The 26,844-nt window shown below is 44.4% G+C and overlaps 1 protein-coding gene across 1 annotated transcript in view; it reads right to left on the bottom strand.

Annotated features, from left to right (window-relative positions):
- The window catches only part of LOC134990638 (WD repeat-containing protein on Y chromosome-like), a 146,993-nt gene that overhangs the window by 67,976 nt on the left and 52,173 nt on the right, over positions 1-26,844 (bottom strand). The window contains exons 4-9 of the mRNA XM_063950709.1: positions 16,796-16,849; positions 14,041-14,124; positions 11,294-11,359; positions 9,125-9,355; positions 6,847-6,926; positions 681-773 (exon numbers count right to left, since the gene is read on the bottom strand). Coding sequence (XP_063806779.1) covers positions 681-773; positions 6,847-6,926; positions 9,125-9,355; positions 11,294-11,359; positions 14,041-14,124; positions 16,796-16,849 — 608 coding nt within the window. The remainder of the gene's footprint in view (positions 1-680; positions 774-6,846; positions 6,927-9,124; positions 9,356-11,293; positions 11,360-14,040; positions 14,125-16,795; positions 16,850-26,844) is intronic.

Below are 26,844 nucleotides of genomic sequence, written 5' to 3'. Positions count from 1 at the left end.
ATAAGGACATTAATAATGTGTGTCATATGTGTAAAGGGCTCTATAGTGTGTTGCGTAACGTATAGAAAGGGCACTACTGTGTGGTTTAATGTGAATAAAGAGCAATAAGGTGTGGTGTAATGAGAATAAGGGGCACTACTGTGAGGAGTAATGTACATAAGGTAAAGTGGTACTACAGTGTGATGTAACGTGAATAAGGGACACAATCGCATGATATAATGTGAATAAAGTTGCACTACTGTATTGTGTAATTTGAATTGGGGGGTACTATTGTGTGGCCATGCCCCTTCCCAGCAACACCACAGCTCTTTTGTGTGGACTGTTCCTATTTAAAATATAGGGGGTAGGAGCATCAAAATGAGGACTGCTATGGGTGAGGGGTGATGGTGCTGGGAAAGGTGTGCTGAGTCAGAGGTGGAAATAGCGGTGATGCTAGTGGGCACCAGCCAAAATCTTACCTAGGGCATCATATTGGTTAGGGAGGCGCTGCACTGCTGTAAACTTTATATATGTGCAGAACAAATTACTTAAAAAGCCCTTTTACATTTATTTAATAATCACTTCTGCTGTAATAACAGTGCTTTACATAGGGGAATAGTAATTGTGCACATGTCAGTTAAAAAGGTCCTTTATTCCCTTCATAAATGTCCCCCACTGTAATGTCTATAGTCATACTTTACCAGTAATCTAATTTTAAAGGTGTAGAGTCCAGTCCGATAATCCTGCAGTATGGTTCCAAGTTAGACAGCTCATACAGGTGGATCTCCTGATCCCTACACACAAGAAAATAAAAAATGTAGATATTTATTCTGCAAGTTTAAAACATCCTTACTATCTACTACCGTAATCAATCTGAAGACCAAATGTGGGATATTTATTCCAAAATGATCCAAAATAGTAAAGAAGAAAAAAAAAAAGAGTTGGTGTTGCCCATTGCAAGTGATTACATGATTGCTTTATTTTTTCTAAATATACAGATGTGGATAAATCCACAGGGAACCAGCGCTCAAACCCTATTTGTAGTGGTGAATGATACGGTTATAAAGTGAAACTAAAATCAATAATGAAAAAGCAGGTAATATACTTAGGGTTGTTTATTCTAAGATGCTGAGATACTTTCTTTCCCAACAGGTATAAATTCGGTTTAAAAGTCAATCAGTGATTGGGGCACGCTCCTGGTTTGAACTTAAATTCTGAAGTGCAAGGTTCAATTGAAAGAACAAATGCTGTAATCTTTGTAAAGTCGAAAAAAAGAAAAAGAAAAAGAAAAATGCCACAAAAAAATATTAATGATAATATGTACTAAAGTCCAAACGGTTTACAAGTCTATACAGACAGCGGCGTCCCGCTAATCTGTGCTCTGAAGTGAAGGATTCGCTTGTGAAGTGATGAACAGTTGACAGCGGTAGTGTATGCTTTGGTTAGAGTGGAGAATAAGGACCCTGGACTGGCGCTATTCCTCCTGCAGCACGTCCCACAGTAGAGCGCCCGAATCAGGCCCGCTCTGTGGGGCCGCTGACCTGGGGTGTGCGCCTGTCACAGAGGCGAAGTGGACCCGGCCGGAGCTCTCCGAGCGGCTGGCCGTGCCTCTCTTCCTCCTACAGGGACTTACCTTCTCCCTTCCCCTCCGCCTTCCACTCTCCGCTGTCTCGGGCTTCTTCCGTCGCCTGGCAACCGGTTGCTTCCGGAACTCCGGATCACGTGACCGGATGGTTTGCGTAAAGGATTAGCAGTACTGTCCTTCTTTGTAGTGAATATTCGTCCTCAGTCCAATGTAGTATAGATGGGTAGCTCCAACGCGTTTCGACCTGTTAGGGTCTTCCTCTGGGACCCTAACAGGTCGAAACGCGTTGGAGCTACCCATCTATACTACATTGGACTGAGGACGAATATTCACTACAAAGAAGGACAGTACTGCTAATCCTTTCCGCAAACCATCCGGTCACGTGATCCGGAGTTCCGGAAGCAACCGGTTGCCAGGCGACGGAAGAAGCCCGAGACAGCGGAGAGTGGAAGGCGGAGGGGAAGGGAGAAGGTAAGTCCCTGTAGGAGGAAGAGAGGCGCGGCCAGCCGCTCGGAGAGCTCCGGCCGGGTCCACTTCGCCTCTGTGACAGGCGCACACCCCTGGTCAGCGGCCCCACAGAGCGGGCCTGATTCGGGCGCTCTACTGTGGGACGTGCTGCAGGAGGAATAGCGCCAGTCCAGGGTCCTTATTCTCCACTCTAACCAAAGCATACACTACCGCTGTCAACTGTTCATCACTTCACAAGAGAATCCTTCACTTCAGAGCACAGATTAGCGGGACGCCGCTGTCTGTATAGACTTGTAAACCGTTTGGACTTTAGTACATATTATCATTAATATTTTTTTGTGGCATTTTTCTTTTTCTTTTTCTTTTTTTCGACTTTACAAAGATTACAGCATTTGTTCTTTCAATTGAACCTTGCACTTCAGAATTTAAGTTCAAACCAGGAGCGTGCCCCAATCACTGATTGACTTTTAAACCGAATTTATACCTGTTGGGAAAGAAAGTATCTCAGCATCTTAGAATAAACAACCCTAAGTATATTACCTGCTTTTTCATTATTGATTTTAGTTTCACTTTATAACCGTATCATTCACCACTACAAATAGGGTTTGAGCGCTGGTTCCCTGTGGATTTATCCACATCTGTATACTTACCATTTAAGGGGGGGTGGGACACCCCTCATTACCAGCAGCACACCCCGCCTCAGATTAACACCTCAGTGCGCAGAGAACCCATTTCTGTATTTTTTCTAAATAGCAGTAATAAAATGACTATATTTTATTGGTTGGTATAGAAAACATAATATTAGTTTTACTAAATATCTCCCAGTATCCCAAGAGGAATGAATCATTTCACCAGAATAAAATTATTTACTACTATTTTTGAAAAGTTCTACTGGCTGAAATCTGAATATTAGTTCAAATTGGGGCAGATGTGTTATAGTGGAATGGATTATGCTGCTATAGCACTTCCTGCTTCGCCTCATTAGCGAGGCGAAGCGTGAAGGTACAGACAAGACGTATTATCTTGTCTGCCGGAGCGGGGGAGTAAAAACTACGTTCCACGTACCCTTCTGTCATTGCAGAGCTCCACAGCAACAAGATCTACCACATTCCCTTCTGTCATTGCAGAGCTCCACATCAAAGCAGCGTTCAACAGCAACAAGATCTACCACGCTCCATCTGTCATTGCAGAGCTCCAAAGCAACAAGATCTACCACGCTCCATCTGTCATTGCAGAGCTCCACAGCAACAAGATCTACCATATTCCCTTCTGGCATTGCAGAGCTCCACAGCAACAAGATCTACCACGTTCCATCTGCTATTGCAGAGCTCCACAGCAACAAGATCTACCACGTTCCATCTGCTATTGCAGAGCTCCACAGCAACAAGATCTACCACGCTCCACCTGTCATTGCAGAGCTCCACAGCAACAAGATCTACCACGCTCCATCTGTCATTGCAGAGCTCCACAGCAACAAGATCTACCACATTCCCTTCTGTCATTGCAGAGCTCCGCAGCAACAAGATCTATCATGTTCCATGTGTTATTGCAGCGCTCCACAGGAAGATTATGCTACATCAGACATGTCAAACTTGCGGCCCGAGGCTGCCCACAATGCATAATTTTGTGGCCCAAGTTTACTATTTTAAAAAACAATGAAATGCGGCACACCACCACCGTATGAGTTACTGTTGGCCCATCTGTCGTGCTCGGAGCTTATCTCCAATCGGGCAGCATTCACCGTTCTGCACATGCGCAAGAAGAGAGTGATAGAGATGGGGAAATGTCCACTGGGGGAGCTGCTGCGCATGCCCGGCTGGCTTTGCAAAAGCTCTGCCCCCTGCCACATCCCACCTGCTCGGTGCCATTAGCACTGAAGCTGTCACGCCCGACTGCCCTGTGTGCTCAGCTGTCCTAATTGGAGGAGGATTCTTCTGGAATCGGGATAGAAAAACATCTCTCAATGAAGAAGGTAAATTGGAGGGGGCTAGCACAGGAGGCTTGTGGCTGGTGGAGACACAAGGAGCAAGAGCGGATACCAGGGGGCATTTGGCTGGACTGGAGGGATAGAGAGGGGCTGGAAGTGACACATATTACTAGTTCACACTGATATGCATTATACAGGAGAGAGGGACGAATATTGAAATATGAGGGGGAATAACACAGCTCTCAGCTCACACTGATATGTATTATACAGGAGAGGGGGCCGCACAGTGATATATGAGGGGTAATAACATAGCTCTCAGCTCACTCTATTACAGTTGTTTTCTTCCCGATACTTAACATCTCTTTGATTATACTTTATTGTTGGTTTTTCTAATAAACCGTTCAAAATTCCATAGAAGAATTTTATTTTTTTTGCGGCCCACACAAGACTTGAACCTTGTTTATTCGGCCCGGTTAGGATTTTGAGTTTGACATGCCTGTGATAGATAGATAGATAGATAGATAGATAGATAGATAGATAGATAGATAGATAGATAGATAGATAGATAGACAGACAGACAGACAGACAGACAGATAGATGGATTGCTTTGGGCAACTTCTCCACTTTATGCCTCTCCAAGACTTGATACATCTCCCCCTAACACTTCTACAGATGGAAGTTTCAGGTCTTACATGTTCTTTACACAGAGCTAGGTCTCGTCCATTGATGCATATAAACATTACAAATAGGTTGTCACTGTCCTCTACTACCTAGTACTTCCCTGGTTTTATAGAGTATTAATCTTGTCCTGTATGGGATGCAATTTTTCCGATCTTCTGGCTCAAATGAAAAAGCGCCCATAAGTTAAGCCCCCACCCTCATTTATTTTTCATTACTTTCCTATATTTATATTTTATTATACAGACATAAGTATTGTTTGTTTAATGTTGTATTGTGTAAGTGCTGTTGAGTTATATATAAGGTGACACTACAAAGTAATCTGCTTGAAATCCCCCAAAAACTGTGTTATTGACATTGTAAAATATAACACGGGACTGTCAGCAAAAGGAGTAAGGTATCTGTAACCTCCCCCACCCAAATGAATACATTTACATTCTTGCATACTCTCACAGCCTGGGTGGATACATTTTCTGCTATGGCAAGATGTAGCAGTATCAATACTTAAATACTGTACCAATATTTATTTATTTATTGATTAACAGTTTCTTATATAGCGCAGCAAATTCCATTGCGCTTTACAATTTGAAATAACAATAACAAACTGGGTGATAACAGTCAGAGGTAGGAAGACCCTGCTCGCAAGCTTACAATCTATAGGGAAATAGGCATATGTACACAAGGAAAGGTGCTATCTATTGCATAGAATGAGAAGACATGTGAGGATATGTGTGGACTGTACAGAGTGGATGCAATTTGGTAGGAAGGTTTATGAAAGTTATGTGGGCGGTTCTGGAATTTGATACACTTGCCTAAAGAGGTGAGTTTTCAGGGAACGCTTGAAGGTTTGGAGACTAGAGGAGAGTCTTATTGTGCGTGGTAGGGCATTCCACAGAGTGGGTGCAGCCCAATGAAAGTCCTGCAGTCGTGAGTGGGAGCGAGTAATGAGTGTGGATGAGAGACGCAGGTCTTGTAAAGAACGAAGAGGTCGGGTTGGGAGATATTTTGTGATAAGCGAAGTGATGTACGTTGGTGTAGTTTGGTTAATGGCCTTGTGTGTGAGTAAAAGTATTTTATATTGAATGCGGTAGAGTACAGGTAACCAATGGAGGGACTGACAGAGTGGATCTGCAGATGATGAATGTCTAGCGAGGAAGATAAGCCTCGCCGCTGCATTCAGAATGGATTGTAGTGGTGAGAGTCTCGTTTTGGGAAGACCAGTTAGGAGACTATTGCAATAATCAATGCGGGAGATAATGAGAGCGTGGATTAGAGTTTTAGCAGTGTCTTGTGTAAGGACCAATTGGTCCTAAGAGTAATAATAAGGCAATCACATGCTTCAGAGTACACCTGTTACCGAGTCATGTACAAGATAATTGTACTGTGATAATAAAGTTCTCTTTCCCTTCTGCGCCATACAGTGATGGCAGGATCTCACTACAGGGGTAATCACCGATTTTCTTCTGCGATGCTCAATTTTTTAGTTACATAAACGAACTTTGGGCCTAATTCAGAGTTGATCGCAGCAGCAAATATGTTAGCAGTTGGGCAAAACCATGTGCACTGCAGGGGGGGGGGGTAGATATAACATGTGCAGAGAGAGTTAGATTTGGGTGTGGTGTGTTCAAACTGAAATCTAAATTGCAGTGTAAAAATAAAGCAGCCAGTATTTACCCTGCACAGAAACAAAATAACCCACCCAAATCTAACTCTCTCTGCACATGTTATATCTGCCGCACCTGCAGTGCACATGGTTTTTCCCAACTGCTAACAAATTTGCCTCTGCAATCAACTCTGAATTACCCTTTGAGCAGTAGAAATGTACTTAATATTAAGTAGAACAACATGAAACTCGCATGTACTACATAAACATCAAAGTGGTGCAATAATTTATCTAATGGGCCCTACACACTTGCCGACGTTTCCGATTTGGACAATGGTCGATTTCACAGATTAACGACCATCGTCCAAATTGGCTTTGCTATGCAGAAAGAGGGAAAACCAACGATGAACGATCGTGGGGACGCGCATCATTCATCGTTAGTGCATACACACTGAGCGATATGAACGATTTAGATAGTTCATATCGGCCGCACAAATCGGCCGATATGAACTAGTGCGTAGGGCCCATAAGAGTAATGCTGGATGCTGTGTATCAATTCTCCGATAAAACAGTATTTTAATGTAAATAAAAAGTAGTTGTACATACCCAGTGGCCAGAACTAACTTATTATAATGCGTCATGATAGTGAAGTCCGTCACACATGCGGTCCTTTTCACACTTTTCCCCTGAAACATGAACAGCTGTTAGTATGACCAAATCACTCAGCAATGTGACGGAAAAATAAAAATGTCCTGCTTCATCTCAGGCTATCTGGGGTGCAACAAGGGAAAGGCTTATCTCCCCCTCACATAGTATAGTCAAAACAATCCTTTCTAGCCCATTTGTACCCCCCATATCTACTAAAACACAATTTTATTTGGTTCATTCCTAGGGCAGGTTTAAGGCTTTGTGGGGGCCCCGGGCAACTAAGTTGTAGGGGCCTATCCAATACGATGGCCCCCTAACCCATACCCTAAAATGGAAACAATGTCCCCAACCCTGTATGCCACGCAGTGCACCCCTTGGTGGCCCATACCCCATGCCCCCCCCAAGTACTCATTTTACAGCCAGTTTACAGAGCAGATCGGCTTCCGAGTCCCCGAATTAGCGGCACGTGATGCTGATAAGGTGACTTGGGAGCTGTTCCGCATTGCATCAAGTCTGTCTCTGCATGCCGAATGCAGAGCCGCAGCGGTCTCCCTTCAGGAACAGGTGACGCTGGGCACCTGTTCTCTGCAATTGCAGGGTCAGACTGACCCTGTGTGGGGCCCCTCTGTATGTGGGGGCCCTGGGGCGAATGCCCCTGGTGCCCCTCCCTAAATCCGGCTCTGCTCATTTTCTCACTTTGAGCAAGAGTCTACTGTGCAGCACGGGTCTCCAAAATCATGGTGCCCGCACCTTGCTCCTGAAGACTTCTCTACTGAGTAGCACAAATCAGATGGAAAATTGTCACCACACCATTTTCCCTGTGATTTCCTCCGTTCTCCTGGACACGCCTTCTCCACTCCCCGAAAACGGCTGGCAACGGTCTGGTGACGCCCAGGTACGCCTTCTTTCTGTCAATCTACTTGCAGTCGGTTCTGTGATCGCTTTCTTCATTGTCCTGGACGTCGCGCATGCGCAGTGCGGCCACCGCGCATGCGCATTCCGGACCCGTTCGCACCGCAGCGACAAACCGCTGCGTGCGAACGGGCTGGAATGACCCCCATAGACCATGGAATTGGGTGACTCTTCATTCTCTTCCTGGCAATGCTGAAGCATTCACTCACTTTGAGATGCAGTAAAGATCGTGCCCAGTTCCCATGTGCAGCATTTGTCTCACAGACATACTGTTCCTGCTTTCCTTCCTGTACAAATGACTCCAGAGTTTGTGTATGTTCTTTTGGCAATACACAAGATGGACTCCCTGTCAGATGTTGCAAAGATGTACCCATTACCTGCTTGTCGTATTTTAACAAAAAAAGATGATTGATATCACAAGGAGGAGTAGCTATGTGTTTCTACAGATATGACAGATACAGAAACATTGTGTTTCCATCTAGTCAACATGTTTCATCAAATAAAGTGGGTCAAAAACAAGGAGGTGTTGCCCATAGCAACCAATAAGATTTTGGATAGATATATCTGATACATTCTAGAAAATGAAAACTAGAATTTGATTGGCTGCTGTGGACAACAACTCCACTTTTGTAAACCCGTAAATTCATCCTCAGTGTCTGAGAGCTGGAAGTTCCTTGTAAAAAGGATTCCGACATGTGACACTCGTTAATGCCACTGGTGGATGGTAATTATTCGGTAGCTAATTGGGACTGATGCATGAATTAAATTGCCAGTGATGAATTGATTCATTCATCCCTCCTGATGTTCTGATTGGCTGCAGGTTGTTCACCCATTTCTAATGGAGGACACTCAGAAATACTGAAGATGATGAACAGAGTCCAGTGCAGGTGTTAATGTGTAGCCCAGAGGTTCCAAAACTGTGTGCCGTGGCTCCCTAGGGTGCCTCGGGACACTTGCAGGGATGACCTGGGTTGGTGGTCCAAGACCAATTCAAATTATTCATGGTCAATATAATAGGCAAAACCAGTGGTGGTGGCTGACCCTAAGGATGACATATACGCGATCTACTTAATGTAATATTTCTTTCTAAATTTGTCAATAACAAATTTTTGGCCTAGGGGTGCCGTGAAAAAATTCTGATATTCTGGGGCGCCGTGATTCAAAAAAGTTTGGAAACCACTGGTGTAACCTGCCCTAGATGACAGATTACCAGCACAAGGGAACTGCTGGATACACTGGATAAACATAGCAACACCAAATACTAATCTTACTAACTTTTCACATTCCTAAAACTGAGATAATATGAGCAAAGCATAGTACTTACAAAGATTGTCTTGTCACGCTTCAGCTTCAGCTCTGTAGACCAAAAGTGGACGTGGCCATCTTCCCTGACTGTTATTAAAATGTTGTCTTGCATAGGGAAAACACGCACCACATTACGCCCATAAGTCATTTGTTGGGTGGTCGCTGGCAAATTGAAGCAGACATTCTTGTCTTGGAGTTGATGGTCATCCAGCTCAGTGCAGTTCTGATGCATGAAAGTGCAGAACTGGTTCTGAAATAAAGCACAGAGCAAGGGCCAGGCGATTAGATCCTTCTGGGAGGAGCGCCTATGGGGGCTGATAGCAGAGTTACTGCGTATATTCTCCATATTGTACCCATTTCTGGGGTCAGGCCGCCCCTATCCATATGGATGGTTTCATAGCCATCAACATCAGTATGTACTTGCACCAGAGCTATCCCTTTTGCAAAAATTCCACCAGAAACCAGACGTACCTCTGTGTACACAACTCTGCATAGCCCGCAACTCCGTCTGCACACACTTTCTGATCCTCACCTAAATACCAATGCCCCGTTACATTACGTCCCTTCAGCAAACAGTGGATATGCTACTTAGGCTACAAGCTTCGTTTTTCCTGAGCTTGATTCTGATGGCGAATGGGCATGCATGGTCTACTGGGAAAGCGTCACCGGAGAAGGATCTTTTGGTCACTCTCCCACAGGCTATAATGCTCCACTGCTAATTTTATTACTCATTAGAGTCACTTATCGGTGATTACTGGTAAATATCCCTGTTACTTCATCTAGCATCACTTTGTATAGCGGCAATAACAGATACTTAATGGGGTAAAAGTGCAATGGGACAGAAATACTGTAGACCCCCTAATATGCATCTTCTGTGCCTGGTTTGGATAACCCGTAAAACTGACCAAATGAAGCAGAAGAATCTCCATACTCAACATATTATAGATCAATGAAACATACATAGAGCAAACTATAACATGACATGAAATGTTAGATTCTTTTGTACTATTGATTACATGATACTGACCTGTATTTTCAGGTGTAATCTTTAAAACAACCTAAACGTAATACAACTGCTTTTCTGACTGAGAGCCATTGTGGAACATTCGCAATCTTTTTGGCTGCACAAAATTATAGGGAGATTGAATGAATCCTCCACATGGACTATTAGACAGGTCAGCTGGATCAGCACCAGTCAGATCTTATCAATGTGATGACGTGCCATGTCCACATGGTAGAATAGTGTCTTGACAGTGTTATTAATACCCCTTTCACACTGCTGCTTTGAACTGGGCAATTGCTGGGTTAACCCGGGTTGCGGCTCGGTGTAAAAGGGTCCCCGAAAAAAAACAGCCAAGTGAACCAGGAATACAATCCAGCTAGCGTGCAGGGTTGGACACAGTAAGGACATGGGTTAAGGGGCAGTGTGAACGGGTCCCATTTACAGCACAGGGAGAGATCCGAGTGCTGGTAGAACGGTTACACTGCACACAAGTGTAGTGTAAACGGCGCTGACCCGAGCCGCGGTGTGAAAGGGGTCTGACCCGTATTGGAACTAAGGGAGTAATTCAGACCTGATCGAATGCTAGCTTTTTTCACAGCGCTGCGATCAGGTCAGAACTGCACATGCATATGCACCACAATGCGCAGGCGCGTCGCTCGGGTACAAAGCGGATCGTTACTGTGCGATGGGTTTTACGAAGAATCCATTCGCACAGCCGATCGCAAGGAGACTGACAGGAAGAAAGCGTTTGCAGGTTTCAACTGACCATTTTCTGGGAGTGGTTGGAAAAACGCAGGCATGTCCAAGCGTTTGCAGGGCAGGTGCCTGACGTCAATTCCGGTCCCGAACAGGCTGAAGTGATCGCAGCGGCTGAGTCCTGGGCTACTCAGAAACTGCAAAAGATCTTTTTGTACTGCTCGGCTGCACATGCGTTCGCACTCTTGCACAGCTAAAATACACTCCCCTGTAGGAGGCGACTATCTGATCGCAGCGCTGCAAAAAACTGCTAGCGAGCGATCAGGTCTGAATTACCCCCTCAGTTCCAAATCTTGGGTCAGACCTGGGATTTGTGGGTAAAAGGGGTATAAGAAATGGCAACGCTGCATTTACCATATAGAATATAATCAAACATAACCATCTTTATTCCCTGTAAAAAAAATGCACAAACAAATTAACAATACACACCCAGTCAATTTTTCCAGTAGCTGAAAGATCTATTTTCATAAAGAGCTTTTCTATCTCTCCATCACTCTGTAAAAGGAAAAACAAACATATTTGCATTAATATAACAGCCACACATACTACCAAGCCTTTTTTGTAAAGTCATTACATATAAAATGAAGCTGACACCTACAGACAGAGGAGGTGGCCAGAAGCAATATACATGAGAACATAGCCTACTAATCAATAAGAAGCAGCCCCCTTGCTTAGGCTAGTGTCAGACAAGAAGCTCCTGCTGAAAATACCTCTGAAAACCGCTAAAGTTTATGTGCTCAGAGTATTTTATTTGATAAACTAAAAAGAAAAACTGAAACTTCTTTTTTAGCTCCGAGCTGGTTCCAAAAATATAACAGTGATTTCATTACCTTTCTGCACCCAGTACGTAACTGTTTTGGGGTCTCTGCTTTTAGTATTTGCTCACATCCGTATGTAGGGGGTCATTCCGAGTTGATCGCTAGCTGCTGTTGTTCGCAGCGCAGCGTTCAGGCTAAAAATCTGCATTTCTGCGCATGCGTACGGGTCGCAGTGCGCACGCGCAACGTACTTTCACAAAAAACGATGCAGTTTCACACAAGGTCGAGCAACGCTTTTCTGACGCTCTGTTGATCGGTGAGTGATTGACAGGAAGTGGGTGTTTCTGGGTGGTAACTGACCGTTTTCTGGGAGTGTGCTAAAAAACGCAGGCGCGTCAGGTAAAAACACAGGCGTGCCTGGGGAAACGGGGGAGTGGCTGGCCGAACGCAGGGCGTGTTTGTGACGTCAAAGCAGGAACTAAACAGATTGAAGTGATCGCAAGGAAGGAGTAGGTCTGCAGCTACTCTGAAACTGCTTGAAAAAATTTCAGCACTGTTCTGCTAACCTTTCGTTCGCACTTCTGCTAAGCTAAGAGACACTCCCAGAGGGCGGCGGCTTAGTGCTTGCACTGCTGCCGAAAGCAGCTAGCGAGTGATCAACTCGGAATGAGGGCCGTAGCCGGCAGTATGATGCTAGGTTGCAGACTCCGTGTGGGCCCTATCTCTGGCCGCGTTTTATGTCAGAGTCTGCTGCACATGGGCAGGTCTCCTGGAAAATGGTACCCGCACCTTCTCTACTACACATCACCGAGGCCATTTTCCCTGTGATTTCTGCTGTTCTGCAGCACCAGGTCCCTGGCCGACGCAGGAATACGGACATGGAGAAGACGTAAATATAACTATATATGGGTGCAGGGTGTGGAGTTTTGGCCCCTCTGCACCCAGAAGCCTGTGTTCGGCGCACACTCTGCACCCATTACAGATACGCCACTATCTGTACTCTATCATTGCTCTCAGCGGTGTCCTTAGAATGTATCTGTGGTAATGTGATAGCATGCATGTCTGATACCACTACTAAGCATAGCTGAGAAATGCCCTGTTAGGGATAGTAATACCATACCAGGTAACGTGATACTCAGCAGCCTGGGGATACTAGGTGGTAATGGTAAGAGTACTCATCACTTTTACAGACAGGTCCACTTACACACTGGAAGTGGGAGTTTCAGTCCACTTTCATTACATAAAATGTACTTAAAAGAAGATTAAGGGGTCAATTCATGAAGCAGTGAAAAGAGTGGAGAAAAAGACCAGTGAAGAAGTTGCCCATAGCAAGTGCAACCAATCAGCTTTAGAGGAAGCCTTTATCAAGTACATTCTATAAATTGGAAGGGAGATGCTGATTGGTTGCCATGGGCAACTTCTCCACTAGTCTGTTTCTCCACTCTTTTCACTGCTTCATGAACAGACCCCTAAAAGAGATTTAATTAATTCTTTGCATTGCAATATGTAGAAAGGTTTCATTTAAGTTAATGAAGTCTTTCTTTTCAAGTATTCTTCCCTGCTATTGTCACCCTAAGATGGTGATAAGAGACGGGAGGACTGTGGCGGTACTTGCTAAAGAAGCTTTCCCATAAAGAAGCTTTCCCGTTGCCCGCAGAAGTTTGGCCAGAAGATAGCCTTCCCCGGCAGGGAGGCCTTGGCTTAATGGATAGGGAAAAGCTGTATTAGAAAGTGATACTGCGTTTCCAACTATAATACAAACTGTAGAAATGTGCAAGTATATCTCTAGCTAATAATTCTTGCTAAGTAATTACTCTGTTGTAATTTATGGCAAAGGCCATACAGTTGGGTCTCCAGGAAGCTTTAGTTTTAAGTCAGTCACACCAGTTGTTGTGTATTGTACGCGCAGTGAGGAAGTCTCTATATTTTACCTCTATGTTAAAGTAAGTACGGTAACGGCTATGCCTGCTATGTAAGGGATACACTCTGATATTTATGTGCATTTGGCAGGAATGCCTAGGTGCGCACAGGCAGGCAGGTGATGTATGGGGGAGGAGCTAGAACTTTCTGCTTCCAGACCTTACTTGTGCATGCTCAGACAAACCTGTATTGGTGAGGGCTATCGCATCATGCAGCCAATCTGAGCATCAAGAACATTAGTTGTACGAGTTTGAATTAAACAATCCAGGAGCAAGTGGTTTATCACAGTTAGATATACCCTGCTTTACGTCGGTCATGATTTCATTGTACTCATATTGCACAAGATGATGTTGCTTTGTAGACTAAATGCACCCAGTCACGTTTAGTTACAGTAGCTTTGCTGCCGCATTGCGAGTCAGAAACAACAACTGACAGTGGACTTATATTGTTATCAGAGCAGTCCGACAACTCAGATAAAAGGCATTTATCCCTACTCACAGATCCCAGTAATCTTGTGCTTTTCTTCAAAACCAATTTAAAATCATCCAGGTCCAGAAAATTTTCTCCATTCCTTCCCAGATCCTAGAACAAATCAATTTAGAAATAAATGAATGACTTAATAATCAAGGCCTCCCAGCAGATATATTCAGTTTGCAGCTGATACACACAAACAGGAAATTCCTTATTCTTGCCAATGTATTAAGCCTGGAGATAGCATAAGGAAGTGATAAACCAGTGATAAGTGCAAGGTGATAAACACACCAGCCAATCAGCTCCTAACTGTTAATTTACATATTGGAGTTGATTGGCTGGTGCGTTTATCACCTTGCACTTATCACTGGTTTATCCAGAGCCGCAACTAGAGGGGGGGCTAAGGGGACATGTGCCCTGGGTGCAGGATTTGAGGGGGCGCCAAGGAGTTACAGAGGAGCAAGGTTTTAGTTTTTGCTTTTTTTGGGGGGGGGAGGGGGGTGTTACCGTCAGTGCTGTTCCAGTGAGACAGCAGATGGCTCTCGGGGCGGTGTCTCTGACGAGCCTGTCTGCCCACAGCTGGCTCAGACGCTGTGCGGGTGAGCTCCAGTACCTGGGATCTCTCCTGTGCCGGCTACTGTCTTAAACTCTCTTCTTTGTCATGCAGTGCTGCAACTAGCGTGCCATGCAAGCTATAGAAGCGAGCTGTTGGTTCTGTGTTTTTCAGTAGGCTATGATCCCAGCTGCCTGCCCAGCACCAACCGATAACAAGCTGCCGGTTACACACCATTGAGAGGACACACTACCCCAGGCTTTTGCTTGTTAACAGGTGCAGTCACCGATATTACAGAAATCAAAGACTCACTTTGCTAGCTATTCACTTGACAGTGGAAACTAAGAGCCTGGACAACCTCCAAATCTCACAGAGTATCACTACAGCAGCTTTGTGGGGAGTTTAAAGACAGACTTAATTATTGACACTGTGCTCCCAGTTAGCAGTATCAACCCCTGCTTAGCCTCCCAGCTTATAGGGGGGTGTAGTGTAGTGATGTATGTAGTGTAGTAATGTATTGCAGTATATAGGGGCATGTAGTGCACTGATGTGGTGTAGTATATAAGGGGATGTAGTGTAGTTATGTAGTGTAGCATATAAGGTATGTAGTGTAGTGTATAAGGGCATGTAGTGATGTTGTTCAGTGTGTAGGGGATGTAGTATAGTAGTGCAGTGGAATATTGTCCAATAGTATCCCCTTTTTTTCAAAATTTTTGATAATCTAATTATTTTAGTCTGACAGGGTTTGCTTGGTTTTTGTATGTTTGTGGGTTTGTTTGTTTTTGGGTGGGGGGCAAACCACTGCCTTGCCCCGGGTGACGAAAATCCTAGTTTCGGCCCTGGTTTATCACTTCCTTATGCTATCTCCAGGTTAATACATCTGCCCCTATTTTCTGTTTTATAAGTGAAAGCTTACAAGGTGACCTGTTTTCAAGATAATAGAATTATAATTATCACTAAGGGAACAAATGTTACCAGCTACTGTCTATCAGCGTTATGCCTGATGCAGAACCTGACATGGGGGGTCTTTCCGAGTTGATCGCTAGCTGCCGTTGTTCGCAGCGCAGCAATCAGGCTAAAAATCGGCATTTCTGCGTATGGACCGCAATGCGCATGCGCGACGTACTGGTACAAAGGCCTTTGTGGTTTTGCACAGGTTCTAGCGTTGTTTTCATTCGCACTGGCGGCCGCAAGAAGATTGACAGGAAAGGGGTGTTTCTGGGTGTCAACTGACCGTTTTCAGGGAGTGCTAAGAAAAACGCAGGTGTGCCAGGGAAAATGCAGGCGTGGCTGGGCGGGTGTGTGACGTCAAAAGCCAACCCACCAATGTTAGAATCAATGCACACGAAGAGTAAGTCCAGGGCTGGTCTTGTTTTGCACAAAATGTTTTTGCAGGCGTTCTGCTGCACAGGCATTCACACTTGTGCAAAGCGACAATGCGTTTGCATGGCTGCAAAAAACTGCTAGTGAGCGATCAACTCGGAATGACCCCCATGGTGTCCTTCTCATCTCCTACACAAGCTACCATTACTAGTTATAGGTGATGTAGGCACTTTAAAGCATATTTTAAGAATATGCTCGGACAGGGGTAAGCAATGTGTGGCACTATGGAACTACTCATCCCAGTTAGTAGTTCCACACGTTGCCTACCCATGTTGTAGGATTAACGCTCATATCTGTATTCCTGCACAGAATGTATGAAATAATGCAAATAGAAATCTAGCACAGAATGTGGATTTTTCACGTATACATTTCTGGATATTATAGGACATATCATCAGCATAGACATTTCGTATTGGGCTGATTTGTATTTCCCGCAGCCATTGCCTATACTGGGGACTGTCAGCTCTGTTTATGAAGCTGCGGAGATAGAACAGTTTTGCTACGGACGTATATCACAGTAATAGAAAATCTGGTAGAGCCGCAATGACAGCTGCCCCAAAGAAAGATCCTTTCCTCTACATTACAGGGATGATGGAAATGTTAATGCTCTATATTTGCCCTAAAATACATTGGGGGGGGGGTATTCAGTTGTTTGCAAAATCAGTTGGGTGTCTGTTTTTTACTACAGTATCTAACAGACAGGAAAAAAACAGACACCTAACCGACTTTTCAAACATCTGAATTCCCCCCATTATGTCATTATGTAAAACCAGCATATTCAAAAGTGCGCTAGTGTCCTAACTTGGTACATACTAGTATTACCAATATAACAGAAAACACACATACCTTGAAGGCTTTCTTTAACTTGATCAGCTGCTCCAAGGTCAGCTGTCGTTCAAGCTGTGGAAATAAGGAATTAAAAACCACAACCATGTTTACTTCTAAGGTGAGTAAACACAACCAATATCCATAATAGGAGTGTGGCTGAGTACTTGACTGTGTGCTTGGTAAGCTAGCCAATACCAAGGCTCACTCCTGCAGCAGACACTTATGGCAGAAGAATCCTTGTGACATGTGTGATGACATCACAAGCCACTGTAAACATGGTGTATGGGAAAAACATTCAAGGCAATGATAGGCCAAAACAGTTCAAATAAAGTCATTTACTAATGGTATAAATTCCCTCCAACGTAGTGTGATGGAGATAACGCAATCAGCAAATCATAGAGTACTTACAGATGTATCATAAAGATTAAGTAAACCTAAAATAGTTTTGATTATTAGCATACTAGTATGGTCTCAAAACTAGTCCTGATTTATATGGAAACCCTATTAAATCCTCTTTTTAAATGGTTGTGAAAGTGGTTAGGAAGCCTCAGAGAGACATAGGAGGTTGACAGCGGTATCTCAGGCCTGTGTCATTTTAGCATTTCATATACTGTATTTTATAAGAAAATGTGACTTTCAACTTTTATTTATATTTTTATATATATATATATATATATATATATATATATATATATATATATGCAAAAAATGAAGTGCACAGGAGCGCCAACTGATGTTTTGGCATACAAATAATTAGATGCGTGATAATTCACCATGTGAGACGTGAAATAGTGTGAAATATTACAGAGAATAACTTATCTCTCATCTCTCTTCAATTCTGATGTCACTTTGATGCATGTAAATTAAAGAGAAGAAAAGAGAACATAGTGTGTACTGCATAAACCAATTATTTATTAGTTAGGATCTTGCTGGTCCCAGACATTTGAGTGAGATAACGGTTAAGATAAAAGGCAATTTAATAACAATCCTGAAGCACATTAAATTTTGGTTTAATAATATAAATAAAAGTTATGTTTTAAGCATTTTCCATTTTCACATATTGTATCAACTACTTTCTAAGAGTGCGCCCACACAAGAGCCTTCTTTTTTCTCCCATTGTAAGTCTGTGTACTTTCTGGCTCTGGGCGCACCACCAACTAGGACAGCATACTACAAATTGGAATACACGCTTTTTCCTTCCCACTAAAAAGGGTTACTCACTGTCCAACTTTGGTATTTTCTCTATACATTGTTATTACATTTAATGCTACCTGTGCCCGATCGCCCTGTGTTTTGTTGCTATTCAGAAACTGCAGGGAATTATTTAGTAGCAATTCTGCTAATCTTTCGTTCGCTATTTGCTAAGCTAAGATACACTCCCAGAGGGCGGCGGCCTAGCGTGTGCAATGCTGCTAAAAGCAGCTAGCGAGCGAACAACTCGGAATGAGGGCCATGGTACTTCCCAACATAAAACAGGGGTATCCACTCCCCTTTTTGTGTGGGTCAACGCTCACGTGGATTCCAAAAATTGTTGGGAGGTACGCCATGATCAGTCTTAAACAGAAATCGCCAGACTAGCAGAACATTAGTATTTTGTAAAATAAATTTGTATGTTGGGTCGTAGGGCGGAATTAAAATGATTTGAATATACTAGTGTTCCTACCAGGATGCGGGCAGGAAATGGGCGCTATGGTGTGGGCATAATATCACCACGCATGGCCAGCCGAGGTGGGAAGCATATGGAGTGCAACGATTCCCCCAAGCCCTCCCCTTAATGTTAATAGATGCCATACACGAGCACATCGGCACCAGGTAGGCTGTTTTAGCAGCGCGCCGGTAAAAGGGCAGGGGACAAGTCCCTGCTAAAATAATGTGGTAAATACAAAAATTCTGATAAAAGTAAGAAGCTGTATTAAATATCTATATCTGTAAGGTATAGCAACCCTTACTAACAATATGAAAAAAAAATTGCACAAAATATTGATACAAGAATGCGATAATAAATTATGTATCAGTCTCTGTAAATTATCACATCATTTCTCATACGTCCTAGAGGATGCTGTGGACTCCAAAAGGACCATGGGGTATAGACGGATCCGCAGGAGCTTGGGCACACTATAAAGACTTAAACTGGGTGTGAACTGGCTCCTCCCTCTATGCCCCTCCTCCATACCTCAGTTAGACTTTGTGCCCAGGAGTGATGGGAAACACACTAGGGGAGCTCTACTGAGTTTCTCCAAAAAACTTTGTTAGGTTTTTTATTTTCAGGCAGACCTGCTGGCTACAGGCTCCCTGCATCGTGGGACTGAGGGGAGAGAAGCGGGACATACTTCTTCTTAGTTTAAAGGCTCTGCTTCTTAGGCTACTGGACACCATTAGCTCCAGAGGGTTCGATCACTTGGTGCTGCTTGTTCCCGGAGCCGCGCCGTCACCCCCTCACAGAAGCCAGAAGAAAGAAGCCGGGTGAGTATGTGAAGATCAGGAGACTTCAGTGACGGCAGAAGACTTCAGTAACGGAGGTACAGCGGTCGCGCTGCGCTCCATGCTCCCACACACCAACGTCTCTGGCAGGGTGCAGGGCGCTGGGGGGGAGCGCCCTGGGGGCATGTTGCTGAGGGTCTACAATGCTGGCGGGGGACATATTTCGGTGCCTGGGCATGGTGTATGTTCACCCCGCCAGGGTGCGGCAGGGGGGAGAGACAGCGGTAGCGCTGCGCTCCCGCGCTTTCCATCACCTGCAGGGTGTAGGCCGCTGGGGGGGGGGGGGGGGAGCGCCCTGGGCAGCATATAATAAAATCTGTAATTTACTGGCGGGGGGACATATTTCGGTGCCCGCCCCGCCAGTGCGCCGCGAACAGGAGGGAGCAGCAGCGGTAGCGCTGCGCTCCCGGCTCCCGCACTCCATGGGCCTGCAGGGTGCAGGGCGCTGGGGGGGAGCGCCCTGGGCAGCGTATAACGGGTGAAATCACTGGCGGGGGGACATGCTTCGGTGCCCGCCCCGCCAGTGCACCGCATACGGGAGAGAGCAGCAGCGGTAGCGCTGCGCTCTCTGTTCCCGCTCTCCATCGGCCGGCAGGGTGCAGGGCGCTGGGGGGGAGCGCCCTGGGCGGCATTTCTGAAAGGATCCCGGGCGGGGGAACATACCCGGACACCTGGTGTCTTCGCCCCGCCGGGAGACCGCAGCGTGCACGCTGCGGTCCATAGCTCCCACACACCAACGGCTTCCGTGAGTGCAGGGCGCAAGGGGGGGCGCCCTGGGCTGAGTAGGGACATTAAACAAGTTATACAGGGGGTTACCCCCTGTATATAGGGTCCCCAGCTAGGTTTTAGTACTTTATATATTTATATATTTAAATGATTGAGCGGGCTGAAGCGCGCCGGGAAGGGGCGGAGCTTAGCCCTCACAGAGGAGTCAGCGCCATTTTTCTCAGGTCCCAGCCAAGATTTACTGTATAGTAAGAAGGAGGGGGGGGGGGGGGGGGCACAGTGTTTTTAATGCTATATGGGGGTCATATAGCATTATGGTTAAAAATGGACGCATAATCCTTGTTGTGATACATAAATTCACTGTTTCCCTGTTTATTTACCCACTATCGGTTAGTCGACATATGTCGGCAGGTGTGAGGGCTTTGTCACAAGCTGCTGTGGGGATATCGGTCGGCTTCGCCGACACATGGCGGTACTTGATTCAAAAATTTAAGTATTAGCAGGTTGGTTTTGTGTACTTAAAAACAAGTAAACACGCTAGGGGAGACTCAGTTGTTTGTGGATGTCCTAATCGGCATCACCGGTATTTGCTGGGTAAAAGAATTAACAGGCTGTTATTGCCTTGTACCTGTATTTGTGTGTATATATATATATATATATATATATATATATATATATATATATATATATATATATATATAGAATGGAGGGGAACGGCGGCACTCAGAGTCTTTCACATCCAGGTTAATCAAAGCAAAAAGTGCATTTATTGGTCAACGTTTCGGGGGACGGACCCCCTTCCTCAGGACACTGCAAACTAGTGACAATATTAAGAAACACAACTTAAATACCTTACCAATCCCGGGTACCTGCGTCTGCATCCACGTCCACGCCGTCCGGTGTATGGAGCCCGCACTTCCGGCAGCGTGTGGCATGCGGCGCCCGGAAGTCACGTCATCCCGCTACACGGACCCGCTGATGACGTGGCTGCAAACAGAGGAAAGCCGGTTACCATGGAGACACGACGCAGCATAGCAACGCTGCGCCGCCTCACGTGACACATGAAATATAGAAAACCATGATACAAGTGCTTGCATGAATGCATAAAAACAAGTGTTCTACCAAATATTAAAACAGACAAAAACGTGTAAACAGTGAGTATAAATGAATGATGCGTGAATGCACAGATTAACAATAGACATCAGCCCTATATAACCACTGGTGTACACAGCAAACATGATCCTATCCAACCGAGAACTGATTAAAAACTTTTATATCTCGAATCAATTTATCTGAACCTGATTAAATATATGGAATATAATCCCTACTTAACTCCTCTAATGCTAGCTGCCTAGACCTACAACCAAATCCTGATCTCACTCAGATCAGGGCAGAGTGTCACTTGACACTTATTCTAGCTATGCACTTTTTATAAAAATTACATTTTATTAAAGAAATATGTGGTAAAGAAATATGTGATTAACATATGAAAAAAATTTGTAGACCAATATGGTTGAAGGAATATGTGATTAACATATGAAAAAAGTTGTAGGCCAACTACAGAAAAACATAGTGGACAAGAGCCAAGGGGTGGTCAATAGCTGGTGCCAAGCCCATCTATAGAAAACACTGTAGATTAAGTTGTTCATTTAGACCTCTGGGGTGGATAGTATCTAGTTTAAAAATCCACCGGGCTTCCAATTGAAGTAATTGGGCTGCTCTATCCCCGCCACGGTGGGAAGCTGGGATGTGGTGCACAATTTTATACGTAATGGCTGCCAAACTATGCCGCATTTGGGTGAAATGGCGAGCGACCAGTTGGTCGCTTTTGCCGGTGTTAAGGGCGGCCCTGATGGCAGACCTGTGTTGGGCCATGCGTTCCTTGAAAAGGCATTGTGTCTTGCCTACATAATATAGGCTACATGGACAGATCAATACATATATTACAAAAGAAGAACTACAGGTTAAAGGCCATAGGATGTTAATTTTTCTCCCTGTATGCGGATGTACAATAAAGTCACCCGTCAGCATGTAGCTGCATGTAGTGCAGCCTAAACATTTGAAACAGCCTGGCTTGCGACTCAAAAAGTGTGTGGCTGTCGTGGCTGTTTTAAAGCCGGTAACATCATTTTTGACCACTAGGTCCTTGATGTTGGCACTGCGTGTGTAGCAAGGCATTATTTTGGTATGTTTAAGGGACGATAAGCTAGGGTCTGAACTAATGATTGGCCACATTTGTTTAATGCGCTTATTGGTCCTAGAGCTGTTAGTGTTGAACTCGTTGACCCAAGTTATTTTATCGCTTTTTACTTTAGGGCTTTCACCCCTCAGTGCCTCACTTCTACTTAGGGCCATGACCTTTTTACGTGCTTGTTTCAAAATGTCATTGGGATAACCCCTCTGGCGAAACTTTTCAGACATCAAGTCTAACTGTTTTTCGAGATCATCAGGTTCGCTGATGATTCTGCGAGCCCTGAGAAACTGTGAATACGGAAGACCCCTCACCAAGGGTCTTGGGTGGAAACTGTCATACCGTAACAAGGTGTTACGGTCTGTGGGCTTATTATAAAGTGTGGTGAGGATCTTACCATCATACAGCATGATTTTAATATCCAAAAAACAAATTTCATTGGCATGAGAATTGAGGGTAAACTTAACCGGACTAGCTGACCCATTGTGTTCCTCAATTAAAGTGCTTAGTGCTTGGGGTTCGTGTGTCCAAAACAAAAGTAAATCATCTATATACCGGACATATAATGAAATATGATTAGAGATGGACACATTTTCAAAGAACAGATTACGTTCTATCTCCCACATATATGCATTGGCCAACGACGGAGCCACCGCCGACCCCATGGCTCATCCTTTCTTCTGAATAAAAAACCGGCCATTAAACAAAAAATAATTCTGTGTTAACGTAAACTCCAATAATGTGATAAATAAATCTATATCTGGACCGGTGTACAGTGGATTGTTGATAATAAGGTATCTTACTGCAGATAGACCCGCTCGGTGCGGAATGCATGTGTATAAGCTAGTTACGTCAAGAGTATTCAGTGTAGTGTGGTTATCAACAGGCCCAAACTTAACCAACTTCCTCAATAGAGTGTTGGAATCCTTCAAGTGAGTAAAAGTAGCCTGAATACAAGGCTGTAAATACACATCTAGGTAAATAGCTAGTGCCTCACACAGTGAACCCCTGGCGGATATAATAGGCCGACCAGGGGGGTGCTGGGCATCTTTATGCATTTTAGGAATGGCATAAAATATAGGGGTGACAGGGAACCTGCAACACAACTTGTTGTGTATTTCTTGTGTGATAAGCCCTTCTGTCAAAGCTATGCTTAAAATCTCGTCAAGCTCAGATTTAAATTCCTTGGTAGGGTCTACTGGCAATTCACTATATGTATCACTATCAGCCAATAGACGGTCACATTCTGCAATATAGAAGTCCGTGTCCATGACGACAATACCACCACCCTTATCTGCTCCTCTCACGATTATATCCTGCCTCTCATGCAAGGACTTAAGGGCCAACTGTTCTTCTCTTGTAAGATTTTTATGGGCCCGGGAGGCGGGAGCATCCTGTAAACTGTCCATCATGCGCGTGAAGGTTTTGATGGACGAGTTGGTGGATACGGGGTCAAATTTGGAGGCAGAGCCAAATCTCCTACTCTGCAATTGTGAGCTTGGTTTAGCTGGAAGTGTGGTGGATTTGTCAAAGTGTTCACGGAGCTTAAGTGATCTGTTGAATCTGAACGTCTCTATCTTCCATTTAAACTTATCCGGGGACTTGGTGGGGACGTATGCCAGTCCTTTAGCCAAGACAGCTGTTTCCACCGGAGAAAGAGACTTAGAATAGGTTGAAGATTACGTCCGAGTCGATCTCGGGGGGCGCCCGCCCCTTTTGCCGCCTCGACTGCCCGCCCCTGCGGGTGGGTGTTTTCTTCTGCCGGACGCCACTGCCCTGGTAATTGCCCCTAAAGGGGCCCCCTGGGTGGAAGAAGTATGGTCAGATGTGGGCATATCGTCAGTCTCTTTCTCCGGTGGAAACAGCTGTCTTGGATAAAGGACTGGCATACGTCCCCACCAAGTCCCCGGATAAGTTTAAATGGAAGATAGAGACGTTCAGATTCAACAGATCACTTAAGCTCCGTGAACACTTTGACAAATCCACCACACTTCCAGCTAAACCAAGCTCACAATTGCAGAGTAGGAGATTTGGCTCTGCCTCCAAATTTGACCCCGTATCCACCAACTCGTCCATCAAAACCTTCACGCGCATGATGGACAGTTTACAGGATGCTCCCGCCTCCCGGGCCCATAAAAATCTTACAAGAGAAGAACAGTTGGCCCTTAAGTCCTTGCATGAGAGGCAGGATATAATCGTGAGAGGAGCAGATAAGGGTGGTGGTATTGTCGTCATGGACACGGACTTCTATATTGCAGAATGTGACCGTCTATTGGCTGATAGTGATACATATAGTGAATTGCCAGTAGACCCTACCAAGGAATTTAAATCTGAGCTTGACGAGATTTTAAGCATAGCTTTGACAGAAGGGCTTATCACACAAGAAATACACAACAAGTTGTGTTGCAGGTTCCCTGTCACCCCTATATTTTATGCCATTCCTAAAATGCATAAAGATGCCCAGCACCCCCCTGGTCAGCCTATTATATCCGCCAGGGGTTCACTGTGTGAGGCACTAGCTATTTACCTAGATGTGTATTTACAGCCTTGTATTCAGGCTACTTTTACTCACTTGAAGGATTCCAACACTCTATTGAGGAAGTTGGTTAAGTTTGGGCCTGTTGATAACCACACTACACTGAATACTCTTGACGTAACTAGCTTATACACATGCATTCCGCACCGAGCGGGTCTATCTGCAGTAAGATACCTTATTACCAACAATCCACTGTACACCGGTCCAGATATAGATTTATTTATCACATTATTGGAGTTTACGTTAGCACATAATTATTTTTTGTTTAATGGCCGGTTTTTTATTCAGAAGAAAGGATGTGCCATGGGGTCGGCGGTGGCTCCGTCGTTGGCCAATGCATATATGTGGGAGATAGAACGTAATCTGTTCTTTGAAAATGTGTCCATCTCTAATCATATTTCATTATATGTCCGGTATATAGATGATTTACTTTTGTTTTGGACACACGAACCCCAAGCACTAAGCACTTTAATTGAGGAACACAATGGGTCAGCTAGTCCGGTTAAGTTTACCCTCAATTCTCATGCCAATGAAATTTGTTTTTTGGATATTAAAATCATGCTGTATGATGGTAAGATCCTCACCACACTTTATAATAAGCCCACAGACCGTAACACCTTGTTACGGTATGACAGTTTCCACCCAAGACCCTTGGTGAGGGGTCTTCCGTATTCACAGTTTCTCAGGGCTCGCAGAATCATCAGCGAACCTGATGATCTCGAAAAACAGTTAGACTTGATGTCTGAAAAGTTTCGCCAGAGGGGTTATCCCAATGACATTTTGAAACAAGCACGTAAAAAGGTCATGGCCCTAAGTAGAAGTGAGGCACTGAGGGGTGAAAGCCCTAAAGTAAAAAGCGATAAAATAACTTGGGTCAACGAGTTCAACACTAACAGCTCTAGGACCAATAAGCGCATTAAACAAATGTGGCCAATCATTAGTTCAGACCCTAGCTTATCGTCCCTTAAACATACCAAAATAATGCCTTGCTACACACGCAGTGCCAACATCAAGGACCTAGTGGTCAAAAATGATGTTACCGGCTTTAAAACAGCCACGACAGCCACACACTTTTTGAGTCGCAAGCCAGGCTGTTTCAAATGTTTAGGCTGCACTACATGCAGCTACATGCTGACGGGTGACTTTATTGTACATCCGCATACAGGGAGAAAAATTAACATCCTATGGCCTTTAACCTGTAGTTCTTCTTTTGTAATATATGTATTGATCTGTCCATGTAGCCTATATTATGTAGGCAAGACACAATGCCTTTTCAAGGAACGCATGGCCCAACACAGGTCTGCCATCAGGGCCGCCCTTAACACCGGCAAAAGCGACCAACCGGTCGCTCGCCATTTCACCCAAATGTGGCATAGTTTGGCAGCCATTACGTATAAAATTGTGGACCACATCCCAGCTTCCCACCGTGGCGGGGATAGAGCAGCCCAATTACTTCAATTGGAAGCCCGGTGGATTTTTAAACTAGATACTATCCACCCCAGAGGTCTAAATGAACAACTTAATCTACAGTGTTTTCTATAGATGGGCTTGGCACCAGCTATTGACCACCCCTTGGCTCTTGTCCACTATGTTTTTCTGTAGTTGGCCTTCAACTTTTTTCATATGTTAATCACATATTCCTTCAACCATATTGGTCTACATTTTTTTTCCATATGTTAATCACATATTTCTTTACCACATATTTCTTTTAAAAACGTAATTTTTTTAAAAAGCGCATAGCTAGAATAAGTGTCAAGTGACACTCTGCCCTGATCTGAGTGAGATCAGGATTTGGTTGTAGGTCTAGGCAGCTAGCATTAGAGGAGTTAAGTAGGGATTATATTCCATATATTTAATCAGGTTCAGATAAATTGATTCGAGATATAAAAGTTTTTAATCAGTTCTCGGTTGGATAGGATCATGTTTGCTACACCAGTGGTTATATAGGGCTGATGTCTATTGTTAATCTGTGCATTCACGCATCATTCATTTATATTCACTGTTTGCACGTTTTTGTCTGTTTTAATATTTGGTAGAACACTTGTTTTTATGCATTCATGCAAGCACTTGTATCATGGTTTTCTATATTTCAGGTGTCACGTGAGGCGGCGCAGCGTTGCTATGCTGCGTCGC

This window comes from Pseudophryne corroboree, chromosome 2, assembly GCF_028390025.1.
Source record: "Pseudophryne corroboree isolate aPseCor3 chromosome 2, aPseCor3.hap2, whole genome shotgun sequence".
Classification (NCBI taxonomy): Eukaryota; Metazoa; Chordata; class Amphibia; order Anura; family Myobatrachidae; genus Pseudophryne; species Pseudophryne corroboree.
The sequence above is the reverse complement of the archived record's forward strand: the minus strand, read 5'-3'. Positions and strand labels throughout refer to the sequence as shown.